This window comes from Phaethon aethereus (assembly GCF_964289735.1).
Source record: "Phaethon aethereus genome assembly, chromosome: Z".
Taxonomy (NCBI): domain Eukaryota; kingdom Metazoa; phylum Chordata; class Aves; order Phaethontiformes; family Phaethontidae; genus Phaethon; species Phaethon aethereus.
In genome coordinates this window covers 65,807,431-65,821,670 of record NC_138577.1, presented here as the reverse complement: position 1 = coordinate 65,821,670, position 14,240 = coordinate 65,807,431, and the positions used below count along the sequence as shown (strand labels likewise).

The following is a 14,240-nucleotide window of genomic DNA, read 5'->3' as shown; positions in this document are numbered from 1 at the left end:
ATACAGTATTTATGAACTACAATAGTTACCCCTCAGAGGGTTACCTTAAAGGGCAGACCTTTGACCTGAAGTTTTGATTTTTTACTATATTCATTTTCCAAAGCCCAAGAAAACATAGACAGATGTTGTCTGGAAACAGAACCTGTGGTGCCTGTTATGCAGTCTATAAAATGATCTCCTGCAAGCACACAGGCCAGTTTTAAAAAACAATGTCCTAAAATCCCTATGAAGTAGGAGAGCAAGAAGCCTATAATGTCTAAAGTCAAAAGTCATTGGAAAGACCTTCTGCTTCAGGGTCCAGAAACAGACTCTGCTTGTGGTGAGAAGGGTATACCCCTTTCTCCCCACTTCTCCTGTTTTCCAGTTTCTTTTTATCACTTCTCTTCTCCGAATTACCAGGCTGATATTGAGCTACCTTCAGTGGAACTCCTTACAGCTTTCGAAAAGCTGACAGAAAAGGTGTTGACTCATGTACATACAAAAAGCATTACTGCATACTCATTAGAAGATTAAGTGCAATAAGGAACAGTACAAAGAAGATAATCCATCAAAGACAGATGTAACAAGCATGACACTGCAGAAAATAGTCTATACAGCCATATTCCTAACCAGCTGCAATTACTTTACCTTAACACTCATTGTGTTCACAGATAACTAAAGTCTATTCATGTGGCATTGGCAACAGCAAGCAATCCCTCTCAAGCAGGAGTTCTATTTCACCAGGATTTCTTGGCTGCATAATTGTTTGTCCTTATTTCTAGAAGGTGTTTTCTTCTGTGAACCAGAAGAACCATATGCACTGCTTTACCTCCTTTACCTCCAGCCCTTCCCTTTCTTTGGTCATTTGTTTAAAACATCAGGGAGAGTTTTACTTGAACTTACCACCACAAGGGTAAAACAGTGAAGTTTACTCGATGAGACATTGTGTTAGGCTTTTAACCTCAAGTTTAGGAAAGAGGTTACAAAAAAAATGTAAGTTATGCAGTAAAATGCAACCTTATGTTTGAAAGTAAGATTCCTCCTTAGCTATTTCAGGCTGAATTACCCTCCTGTGGTAGATTACACAGTGATACCTGAGCCCCATTGACCCTCTTGCTTGGACCTTTGCTCCCCCAAAACATACTGGTTTTTCTTCTTCCTCATTTTTAATTCAAATAACATATTTAGTGTCAGCCAGCAAGTTCCTGTCTTTAGCACCCATAAGCATTTTTGAGAATATTGACACCACCCCCACCCCACCTGCCTCCTTCCCTGCTGGTATTTTGGGTGATAACTTGCTCCTCCCACCGTGGCACAAAATGCATGTTAAAACACCATCCTTGTTTGACAGGATTCCATGTATTAAAGACATTCACATAGTCATTCTGTTAAACTTACAATCTTTAGCAGAGCATGGGATACTGCAATAAAATTTCAAATTTGGTCACAAGGTAGTAAAACCAGGAAGACTGCTCTGCTAGTTTGACCCTCTGCTTTCAGATTGCCATCGATTTTGGAATATATGCCACAATGCACGACAGGAAAAAGACATGCATCATGGGGCTGCTGCTGTGGAAGTGCTGCACGTAGGCTGAGCTGCCAGGGGAGCGTTGGGTTTAATTCCAGCATCGTGCAGGTGTATGTTCCCTGGGAACAGGCCATCCTGCCCATGCCTTGAGTCCAACAGCTGCAGGATGACCTTGTGCACCTGACCTCAGAGACATGCAAGGCAGAAGACAGAAGGTTTTAAGATTTCAACAGGATTTGAAATTCTCTGATTTTCCAAGGTATGTGACTAAGATCAGGGAAATACAACAATACAGTTACAATTCAATTTACATTTCTCCCTTCACCCAACAAATTTCTTTACATTACAGTAATGAAATTACAGTATGGTAACCCAGTATTTGTTGTATCCTTTCTTTTTCAAACAGATAAACTTGGGGGAAAAAAAAGACATCACTTAAGTGCAGCTAACTTCTTTGTATTTTCCTCCAACTCAACAAAGCAAAGAAAAGATGAGGTTCTTATCTTTCTGCCAATGCCCGACCAATGCAGGAAAGAAAACCACCAGTTACCTGAGGCCTGGAAAGGAGAGAGATCAAAGGGATGCTCAAGACTGCCCTCCTAATCACAGCGTGTAGAAGACCAGCCCACCTTGACTTAGACAACTATATGTTAGTATGGCTATGACACTGCTCTCATTACTTGCATTAAACACATTACAGAAAGAAGTACATAGACACTGAAGATGAAGCCATTGTGAATTTACACTTTACCGTAAATAAATGTAATGAAGTGTGGGCCCATATTTCAGGACAGCAATAAAAAACAACTGTAGAATTATTGTGCAATGCACATGAATCATCCACTGATGTTACATGCAAATAACATGCACTTGCAAGCCAATTTCAGCTTATGTCACATGCAGTTAACTTGCTAGTTTTTCAGAAGTCTAAAATCCAGACTTATTGAGAATACAAACCTAATTATTAATTAATAATAATCTAGCAAGTTGAAAACCTAATCTTCTGTAACAGTAAATAAACAGAAAATAACAGAAATAAATGAAGGAAGACATACTTGCTAAAGATGAAAATTTATTTCTAAGGGTTTTTAAAACTAAAACCTGGCTATTAAGCAGTAAGGAAGAGTACTGAAAGAAGATCATCACATAGTTTAAGTCCTGTAACAATGCCGTGGGAACATTTGCATATCTATTTTTTGCTTCCTCCCTGCATTAGTTTACATAAGACAAATAGTAGGTGTGACAACTTGCTTTATTATAACAACACTCCTACCTGAGACCCATGAAGCTCCTTTACAAGGATTTTTCAATTTCAGCCTGCAGATTAACAATGACTCATTGCCCTTTTTTCTGCAGGAAACCTGCAGCAATGTCTTATTTTGTTGTTATGGAAGCAAAACCAATTATTTATACCAAATTTACAGAATGATCTTTAAGAAAAGCATTGATGAAGAAAGATTAAACCTTTGTTGAAAGGACAGAAAGATAGGAACAGTAACAATAAGGAACTAATTAAACACTCTCTTTGACATGCAAATGAAAGAGCCAGGTAGGCCAAAAGAGTGCTGGAGAGAAAAACTGGGAGGAAGACAACAGGAAACCCAGAAGAAGGGATACAGAAGGGCTTAAAGTCAAATTAAATAAAAATTGGAAAACACTGAATTTGGCATTGCAAAACATCCAGGAAATTCAAGACAGCGCTTCAAATCAAAGATGACATTCTAAAGGAAGCAAAAATGCAACATTGATGAAATAAACCATTCATATTCTAATCACATTTGTGTAGAATCACTTTTTCATGCTTGTGTGTACACATTTATTGAAATATGCCAATTCAGTTTTTTACACTCGTACACAGCCAGACATACATCTAACAGAGTACTTACTGATGGACACCAAGCTACATGTCTCCTAAAATACCACCTGATTTAATCGTATCTTTCCAAGCACATGTGAACATATTTGAGACAAATCTGCCTCCAATGAGAAGCGGGGGAGTATTTCCCAAAGGCCCCTCCTCACCCCTCCTTCCCACTACCGCTGGAGGTGGGGATACCCCTCATGTGCAGCCCTGCTCCCCTGTTCCACGGTGCACCCCTGCCTGCCTGCAGGGCCCAATCACCCCACAGAGCCCACCCCACTGTGCCCCCCAACCCAGATCCCATGGCTGTCCCACCAAAGCAATGACAATGCCCTCTCAGCTGCTGCCAAAGCTCAGAGGTGGAAAAGCCTTGTGCTGTCAGATAACGGAGCTACAAAAAATTTAGTTCTGAGCAAAACCACCCTTAGCATCAAACGGTCCCCAGCAAGCCCTTGGAAATGGTATAATGTATTTCTTGTGATCCATGCTCTCTTATACACAGCAGGTAATTGAATTTTGGCAGCTTCCATGTGATCATCAAGCACATGTACGCATTCAAGTGTTTAATAACTTGCAGTAATGCTTGCCAGCTTCCATCCAGCCTTTCCAGCATTTCTGTTTCTTGTGAGTACTGCAAGTTTTCTGGCAATGTAAATCCTTTAGTTTTGCAGACAGTTTTCAGTGTAACCTCTGGACATCCGCTCTTCCACTTTATCACAGAAGTGCAATGTTCCCTATGTTGCTTATAATGTTTCCATCATGCACATCTTCATCACAGTCTACATCAGCAAAAGCATAAAAATGAACCAGTGTTCACCATAATTCTGCGGCCTGCAATTCTGCAGACCATGCACTGGATTTTACTCCTTTTGGGACATTCTTCTTAGGACTTGGCACCGAATCTAATTACCAGGCTGTAGAGACACTCCAATTGCCTACACAAGAAGATTACAGAGGTTTTTAAGAAACAAAACCCCAAACCCTGGGACTCCAAGGATAGTTGAAGGATATTGCCTGAGCTCAGGTGAACAATCTGCCAGCTCCAGCACTCCGTACCAAACCAGCACAGCTATAGCTGCCATGAAACTTTAAACACATGCCCCAGAGCTCACTCTGGCATATCACTTACTTCCCAATAAGAGTGAAACAAATGGCCATCAAATTCTGAAACTGGGCACTGCTTGTATAACATACATTATGCTTACATCCCTCTATGTCACAATTCTCAAGAGTATTCATATTATCGTTATTCATTTCAGGATTATATCAGGTTCACCAGTTCCAGTCCTCCTTTGGTGGCTTTGGCATCTCTTACAGTGCATGGATGTGTGATATATCCCTTACTCCAGCGGCCAAAGTTCAACGTTGAACTGAGAAGCACATTATCTGAAAGGATTTGCTTTTCAGGCTTTCATAAAAAAATCAACTTAATTGTCATTTAGGACAAGCATTTTGGTTCTCTGAATATTTAGGATAACTGTACTTCTTCCTAAAACAGTTTGGCTTCCTTTTGTTCTCTCGTCATAATGTACATAGAAAAAGCAATGAGAAACAAAATGTACAAAGCACTCACATCCTAAGTGATTTTAGAATTTCAGGAAAGGTGTTGAATCAAGGCATAGAAGACACATCATTAATTCTTGGGTCATTCCGAGAATTCCTATATATATATCTATGTAGGGTATAGTTATACAGGCTGTAGGTATACATACCTTAACTTGTTACCTCCAGAGAGCAGTTAAAACCTCTCTGCATTTCAAACAAATATGAAAGCTAATTTTGTTAATAAATGAGGAAATCAGCTAATGCTCGATCAGCTTCCTATTTAACTTAACAGGTGTATCTCTCCTAGTTTGTCTGGCATCCAGACCATGTATTTCTTTATTACGGCAGTGAGGCTGTGGCAGAAAACTGAGAACACATGTCAAGAGATGCTCTAATCACAAGAAGTCTTGGTATTAGCAATACCTAACAAACTAAAGAGCTTCATAGGCACTGATGTGTCCTACTTACAAAGGGCTTGCCCAGTTCCCAGAGTGGGCTAGCAACATAGAGGTTGGTCCCAAATAAGACATACCCATTCCAACAATTCTTGCAAATTTATCTCGAGCAATAACCACAAAAGGCAAGAGGACATTTTAAATGAAAGTGTTTTAAGTGAAAAGCCTTCCACAGTAGAGTTAAGAACCAGGCAAGCTTTCATGTCACATCAGTTCACATTTAGAGAGTGGCAGGAAGCCAGCCAGTATTATAATTGCACCATCATCATTGTTTGAGTCATTTAATTGTCTATAAAGCCAAAAGTATATTCCCTCTGGTTCCTGGTGTTTCACCAATTCTAAGTTCATACATTGACCATACCGTAAGCAGTATCCTATGCACAAACATTTACAAAAAAACATTTGTATCTCTCATCTTGAAGAGAATATTGTAGTCGGTAGATAGTGACTGACTTGGAGTAATTCTGTCCAGTGACAGAAAGTAAGGCACTGACCACAAGAAAGTGTAAAGGCTTATTACAACTCTGTACAAGAAGGAAATACCAAATCATATTGGAAAGGCTATACATGAGCATTAACACACAGTTCTTTATTCTTATATTACTGTTTTTTATCATTACTGAAGCTGAAATCAAGAGACACTAAATGAGCTATTATGACATCAAGGAGCACTTTTACCACAGCTAATTTGTGTATTGTCTTCTGATTTCAGAGAATAGGGCATAGCTGGTGTAGTCAAGTGAGATCTTTTCTTTTTTTGCCAGTCCTGATTAAGGGGACTATAACTTGCTCATGTAAAATAGAGTCCAAAGGACTTCTCTGATCCCTGTTCAGAAGACAGACTCCAGCACAAATGAAACCAGAGCTCAGAAACACATAAAAGATGTCACTCTGCTGCTAGTTTATAAAAGACTCACAATTTAGTGACCGATTAATTCCTTGACTATTTTTTATGTCTGTTAGCAATTCTAATTTCCATAAGCAGAAACAAGAAGGTGTGCCTGAAGCCTTGGAAGGCTTCAAGAAATTTTGTCCATAAGAGGTAATCATTCCAGCATCTCTTAAAAAGGCAAGTTCTTTAGAATAAGTAATTAATATTTTTATTAATGTACTCTCCATAAAAGAAGATAGCATCAGCTTGAATCTGTATTTCAGAGGAAATTAGGAAATCTGAAATTGGAAGCAAGTCAAGAGACTGCCAGCTGTAAGTGGTATTTTTAGACAATGTTTGGTGCACTTAGTAATAAGGTGAAGGAAGAAACAGAAAAGTTTATGGTGAAGATGCCAAAGTACAGACAAGGAGAATGGATGGTATAGATTGACATCATTTGAAACTGAGAAAAGAAAGAGTCTAACAAAAACTATCCTTATCAATCTGCAGGTATTCTTGAGTAAAATGAAGCTAAAGTAAAGCTGACCTTTTTTGCTTAAATTAATATTTCAAAAACAAGTATATTGGTGATTTAGCTGAAAGGCAATAGATATTAATAAAATCTGAATGGATGTTGTGGTTCAACCCCAGCCAGCAACTAAGCACCACGCAGCCACTCACTTCCCCTTAGTGGGATGGATGGGGGAGAGAATCAGAAGACTGAAAGCGTGGAAATTCTTGGGTTGAGATAAAGACAGATTAATAAGTAAAGCAAAAGCCGCAAACAAAAGCAAAGCAAAACAAGGAATCCATTCACCACTCCCCATTGGTGGCGGGTGTGGTGGCAAGAGATGGCAGGTGTTCAGCCATCTCTAGGAAAGCAGGGCTCCATCACGCTTAACGGTTACTTGGGAAGACAAATGCTACCACTCAAAACGTCCCCCCCTTCCTTCTTTTTCCCTCAGCTTTATATACCGAGCATGATGTCATATGGTATGGAATACCCCTTTGGTCAGTTGGGGTCATCTGTCCTGGCTCTGTCCCCTCCCAGCTTCCCCGGCACACCCAGCCTTCTTGCGGGTAGGACAGCATGAGAAGTTGAACAGTCTTTGACTGCCTAGCAACAACTGAAAACATCAGTTCGTTATCAACATTATTTTTGTCCCAGATCCAAACCACAACACTATATCAGCTATCAGGAAGAAAATTAACACTACCCCAGACAAAACTAGCACAATGGAAAAGACCATCTTCAAAAAAAGTTAGCCCATAGAAGACAGATATCGGACTTCTCTGTGCTGCAAGACCTATTACTGCCTGTAACAATAAAAAGGTTGATTGTTAGAAGCAAAGGTAGATCAACAAAGTGACCAAGAATCTGATGAAATACACCATGCCTTACAAAAGAAAGTCAAAGTTAACAGTACCAAGAAATTACATTTAAGTAAAGAATGATGAAGGGAAAGAGGGCAAAAAGAAGAGGCAAGCGACAAATATAACTGAAACAAGCTTAAGAAGAATCATCATTATTCTAAAATGGAAGGACAATAAAGAAAATTGAGGAGGTAATAATCAGAGAGGATAACACAAAAAAGTGAGGCCACTGGCTACTTATTTAATCAAATCTTTGAACAGTCTAAGGTTTACTGATTATTAATAATAACGTGTTAAAAAAAAAGCAATTAGTTTGACAATTGCATTTTATATAGATAAATGAGATGAGTCTATTTTTTTTCCAAGAAAACTACATCAGTTTTTGTGGTGTCAATTCAGTCTACATTCCCTTACAGTCACTGCATTTAAACTCTTTTTTCCACTGTGATCTTCAGTTCATATCAAAATGTTTGATTCCATTTATTTGAGCTCAAATTCCGTCCCATTTATCTGAAAGCACCTAGAGGGTTAAATCCAACTCTGTCTCTAGATTTCTCTTGTTAAATGGAGAAGAGCTGAAATGGAGAGCAGCTTTCTGACTATAAATCTGCTTTTTAGTTATCCACATAAGGCTTATAACTCTATTCTGTATGCACAATATGATGTCATCCAAAAACCTAATAAAGCCAAATTTAATCACTCAAACTTCTCATGTAAAAAATGGTCTATGGTCTGAACTATGGCTCTGCAATACTCTTCATAAGAAGACAAGGTGAGAAAGAAGATGCAAGAGAGGAATGAAAATTGACCTTTGCCTGACACTTTTCTCCCAGTCCTGAAATTTCCTGTCCACAAGTGTAGTGGAAACACAGTCCTTTAAAGACTGTTCAAATGTTAAGAGTGGCCACTCTGCTGCGCCTTTGAACAGCTGGGCTGATTTGGGTTTTTTTTTTTTCAGCTAGCTCCTGCCTTGGTGAGGTCTGGTGTGATGGCAGCCTGCCCTCAGTATCGTGGCAGTGTGAGAAACGTCCGCATGCTGTTGGGTACACCACTGCTGGGACACTCAGAGCCATACCAGAGGGTCATCCCTGAGGACTCTGTCAAAACACTGCTGGTTTAAATGCTCTTCAACCATGCATGTCTGTTTTAAACACACAGGAATGAAAAAGGAGGGCCAAGCAAATGCCAAAGTCGTATGTGCCAGCACTGGGCTAGAGATGCGGCATCTGGAAAGAACTAGAATATCAGTTAATTTAGACCTACTGCAGTTTTCTCTCTGTTTTGGTCCGTTCATCCATTGGTCTGTCTTACGTCAAAAGCTCTTTGTCACTGCTCACTTACTGGGCTGGCAAAAACCATCATGCAAACTGGCAATAAATATTTTAATTTACACAAACTTCTCCAATTTAGTGTAGAGTTTGTATTGTATTTAGTGTATTTGTTGCGTTTGGGATGGTGGAATATCAGGGTATGACCTACAATGTGATTTATGAATTTTAGGAAGCAGATTTCTTTTTAAAAATACAACCAAACCCAACCTGATTTCAGCTGTATTAACTCAGATGTGTAGCTGATACTTTTGTTTGAATTTATCTCTTTTTGGGTAACACACCTGAAAAATTGTCATAATGAAAGCTCATTTTAGCAATAACATGGATGATTTGACAGTAATATTAAATATGGTGAAGGAAGTGAATAATTTTATTACCCAGAACTTCTATCTTAGAGTGGCATGAAACCAGCAGCACATCAACAATGCTAATAGGATTCTAGAAAACTAATCAGATCTTGGGTATTTATAAAATCATCTACAAGATAAGGGGAATATGTAAATGAAAGAACTTACTCATCTGCAGCTCAAATACTATTCAAAAGAAGAATGGACATCTGGAATGGCAGAAAACTAGAGTAATAAAACAGTTGATATAAAAAGTACTGGCATAATACCAGAATTAGCAGTAACAGTAACAGCAATGCAGATGTTTACAGTAAAGAGATCACATGTGTTTGTGTAACAGATCCAGTCATATCATCTACGGACAGCTAATTTGAAAGAAGCATGAGTAACTCCTCCAGGGTACAAAAGTTGCTTTGCTGCCTGTGTATGGATGGTGGTTTACAAAGTCACGTAGCTGTGCACCAAGCACATAAGGTCCTCCAAACCCTTGGGGTGGTCCCTGGCCATGTTGGGGTCCTATCTGCCTACACGCTCTCTGTACAGGGTCTTGTCTTGAGGACAACTGTAGGGTGGATCTCAAGACAGGGTCACAGCTCTCCATCCACATCTGACACAACCCCACTGCCCAGCAGGAGATTTTCCGGGGTCATTTTGATTTCTCCTGGGATGGGAGTCATGCAAACACAGAGGAAAGAGTGCACAAGGCCTCTCTGTAAGTCAGGTTATTTCCTTCATGCATGATAAAAAGATGTGTGGATTGAAAAAATTAAGCATGAGAGGGAAAGTCTGCCCTAAGGCAGAAAGCTGAATTTACTATACTGTGTGTACAGCACAATGAAAGTGTTAATCCTTCAGCCCATCTGAAAGAGAGGAGAGCAACTGCTAACGCTTAACTGGAGTGACAGTGCAAAATATCTTGGCTGCATATTTCTATTAAATTATTTTTGTTTTAAGATTGAAGAGTGAAGTAATACTCCTATTACTAGCTTAAGAGATGAAGATAGTTTTTTATGGTTTTTCTTTTTTCAAATCACAGATCAGAGAGAACTGCATTGCCAAAGTTTCCAGTTCTGTTGTATACAGAGAAAAGGAAGATGCCAAATTCAGAAGACCTCCATAGTATTAATGCTCATTTGTAGCATCACAACGGGGCACTGCAATTCTAGTCAGTGACTAAATGGCTTTGCTTCTTGTCAGGCAATGCCAGACAGCTCGTCCTAGCCAAACCACTGGATTAAACACACAATTTTTGGAAAAGATCAATCTGAGATCTCAAATCCCATAATCACTGCTGAGTACAGATTACAGAATGTTGAAAATGTCATAATATTGAATCCCAGTTCCATCAAATAATGCAATTCCCCATCCTGGATCCTATGGAGTCCTCAGTTCTATCACACAGATGGTTGCTTGCTCAGGAACCAACCATTCCACTGGCATATTTGTGTTTTCCCTTTGCAAACTCTTCTCATCAAAGCCTCCTGTAGACTATCCAGCCTTCCTGAAAACCACCCAATCTGAAACCACATGGATACATAAAGGGCTGTGTGAAAGGTAGGACATCTTGTGCAGGGTCCTCTCTAGCTCAGGACTGGGCGCTTGCTGGTCGTTTAACTTGCAGCGCATTTCTCCTGATTGCTCTAGCTGAGTATTGAGAGAGCATGCACTTTTCTTCTGTCGAACTAAAGATGTTACAGGAGGAGTTGGTTTTGGTGTTATTGTTCACAAATATTTCATCTCAAGGTTGTAGCTATGTCCATGGTACAAAAAAAAAGTATGCTTTTGTTTTCTCAAGTCCAAGATACTTTCAGATCAAGTCTTTGATGCGTCTTTGTATAACAGCCGTATAAAATATTAAACTTTAATCACAGAAGAAGAAAGATCAAATAACCTGTCCTTACATGAACTGGAAATCACCAAAACCAGTGAATTAATTGATTTACCCAAGCCAATATCAAATGCTTTTCATATCTTCTCTTGCTGTAAAATCCAAATCCCCATAAAACATTATCCCAACAGTATTACAGAATTATTTCGCTTTATGCATATGTACCTACACCACAAGCATGTGCAGCCTTATGAGCAATACTTTCAGAATTCTACCAAAGAGAATTTCTTTTTTGTTTCTCTGCTTACCAAATTATTATCTGACATAACACTATCCTCCTGGCAGGCTGATTGCCATATACCCTATTTTATGATGACCTCTCTGTGTGATTTTGCCAGTTTTTCCTCCTTTTTTTCTGCTCTAGCATACTCTGATGTTATGCACCTGCTGGGCACCTTCTTTCAATAGTGTATGCTCTTCAGAATTTACTGACAATTTCCTCCATTTTCAACTCATGTATCCTTTTAAAAAAAATCTCCTGATAATCACATTTCCAAACACATTTTAAGGCCAATTCCTACAGATATTTACTCATGTGAATAACCATATGCTGAGAAAAAAAATCCAATAATTACTAACGCTGGGATTATGTGCAGAGAAGAAATTTGGACTGTAACATCCCCTGGGAAAGTACCAAGCAAGATGTGTACAGGTAACTTACCTGTCAAATAGTTCTCCACCTGTAACCAACTCCAGAATAAGACTGATTTCTGTAGGGGTCTCAAATATCTCCTTCAGTTTTATCTGGTAAAAGATAACAAAAAGGATTAGTTTTGCTTATTTGTCTTCTTGCTGAGCGTATCACAGGGCCAGCAGCAGGAAACAGGCTACAGTCAGTAAAGCAGAGGATGGTACCAACTGAAGTTGGTGCACCATTTACCTTGCAGTTGAGCAAGTTATCATGCTTCTTCTCTCCCACACCCCTTTTCTTTTGCTAGCTTTACCTCCTTTGAATTATCTTTTTTCTTTTTTTTTTTTTTTTTTTTGTTATTTTTATGCTCCTCATGCCTCAACAATCTCTGTGTAACCCAGGAGTTTAAGGAGCTACTTTCATTAGTGCTTGTCAACACCTGTCTGCCAATCTTTCAGAGTAACTGAACGTAAGTCCTTACCCCACTCCAAGGACTGACAACACCAACTTCCCCTTATATTTACCAAGCTCCTTTTGCATAGTTTCTCACTCAATTGTCAGAAACATCAATAATTTATTTTAAAGCGTAAGTATAATTCAACAGTCTTCAATAACGAGCTGCTAACATGCTTGTTACATGAGGAGAACCCAAAGCTTTAATCTAAGACTCTCCCAAGTCTGTATAGGTGAACCACAACAGTCATCTCTCAAACACAGAAAGAATAAAAAGAAACCCCAACAAATAAACAAATGTGAAGTGAAAGAACAAGGCTAAACTTACAATATTTGGATGCGAAAGGCGAAGAAGAACTCCAATTTCTGTGCGGACAATTTTCTTGTCTACCTGGTTAAAAGTAGGGAGAGAAAAAGTGAAAAAATTATTTCTATGTTCACCATGGAAAATTCTTGCTGCACCACAGGGAAATACATATGAACAGCATTTCTAGATCTCCTAGGAAAATAAGTTGATGCAAGACACACAAGCCAAACATACTGTAAGGAGTAATTTTCCTTTAATATGAGACAGAAAAAATAACAGAAAAGCATCTGCATATAGCAAAATGATTACAAATATAAGTTACACAAAAAGTACAATATAGGAAACACATCTGAAAAAGGTGCTAAAATTCCTGTTTTAATTTACATTCTGCTCTTCTCTAACGCTACTTATGTTGGTTTAGTTTACACCAGGATAGCTTCCTTTTGACACACTGTTCAGCAGCTGTGCTGGAAAAAGGTTTCTGCACATAGGATGTGCACATCAAAGCAGTCTAACATACTGCTTAGAACAAAAAAGTGATGCAAAGGTCAAATACCCCCAGCCACAGACAGGATATAAGGTTTAACTTCAATTTGCTTCGGATATTTCTAACAAAATGGTCTGTTAATGCAAAAGACACTTTGGTTAAACCTCTGAGAGCATTAGCCCTTCTCCTTCTTTCCCTTCTCAAGTTGCAGTCATTAACAATCCAGGCACAACCTATGTCCTGTTGGGGGACATCGGTCGTTGCTCTCAAGAAATGCAGACCTAGGGAGTATTTCACTCAGGAAAGACAACTGCAGCCCTCCCGGAATGGGAGATGCTTAAGCAAGCAATAAAGGAAAATGCTCGTAAGCAAATTATACATGCTTTTATGTTGCTAAGGTAATTAATAAACTTATGAAGAAACTATCTGGTTTGCAAATATTCTTACAAACCAGAGAAATCCTACACTGATGACAATTATAAACTTACTTCTTCTACAGCACTCTTCATCTCAGGGGTTACAAAATGAATGAGAGTCAGCAAGTTAAGTCACTACCTGTTTCCAAACTGATGACACAGATGTTGTCAAGAGAACATTTTGAGGAGGGGTTGTGTGGGTTTTTTTAGTGGAGGCTTTTCATCAAACATATTTTTGTTTTTTTCTATCATATGGGAAATAAACAGCCATAATACATAAACCTTTAAAAGGGACATAAAACTACCTTCAAACTCTTATTGAGGAAGTCACATGCTTAAAATGTGATCCCTTTTTTTTAATCACCTGAAAGAAGAGATGTACTTCTCAGTATCTTATTTTTTCCAGCAACTACAAAATCCAAGTATCAGTCACATTCAGAACTACAGGATAGGCAGAATTTGATTCTCCCCTTGTGTCAGTCAGGAATGACTCCAGGTTAGCAATGCCACAGTGGAGAACTAGAGCCCTCAGGGATTTCTTGAAACTCATTGACAGCTAACCCCTTTTAGTGGCTCTGCCAGAAAACAGAATGAAAGAAAGAAAAAACAACTTTGTACAGATTCATGTATGTGAGAAGCAGCAGAAAGCAAAAATCAAAGAGGAATGAAATATTCCATTACCTGAACAAAGGTAAAGAGCATGGTCAATAACTAAACCTTCATAGGTAAATGCCCTCTTTGGGATGAAACACAGGACCCTTTAAGCT

General features: G+C 38.9%; 1 protein-coding gene across 1 annotated transcript in view; it reads right to left on the bottom strand.

Moving 5' to 3' along the window:
* The window catches only part of CAMK4 (calcium/calmodulin dependent protein kinase IV), a gene marked incomplete at its 3' end in the record, with an annotated part of 169,804 nt that overhangs the window by 60,396 nt on the left and 95,168 nt on the right, over positions 1 to 14,240 (bottom strand). Inside the window, exons 3-4 of the mRNA XM_082012961.1 lie at positions 12,592 to 12,654; positions 11,841 to 11,923 (exon numbers count right to left, since the gene is read on the bottom strand). Of these exons, the coding sequence (XP_081869087.1) occupies positions 11,841 to 11,923; positions 12,592 to 12,654 (146 nt within the window). The remainder of the gene's footprint in view (positions 1 to 11,840; positions 11,924 to 12,591; positions 12,655 to 14,240) is intronic.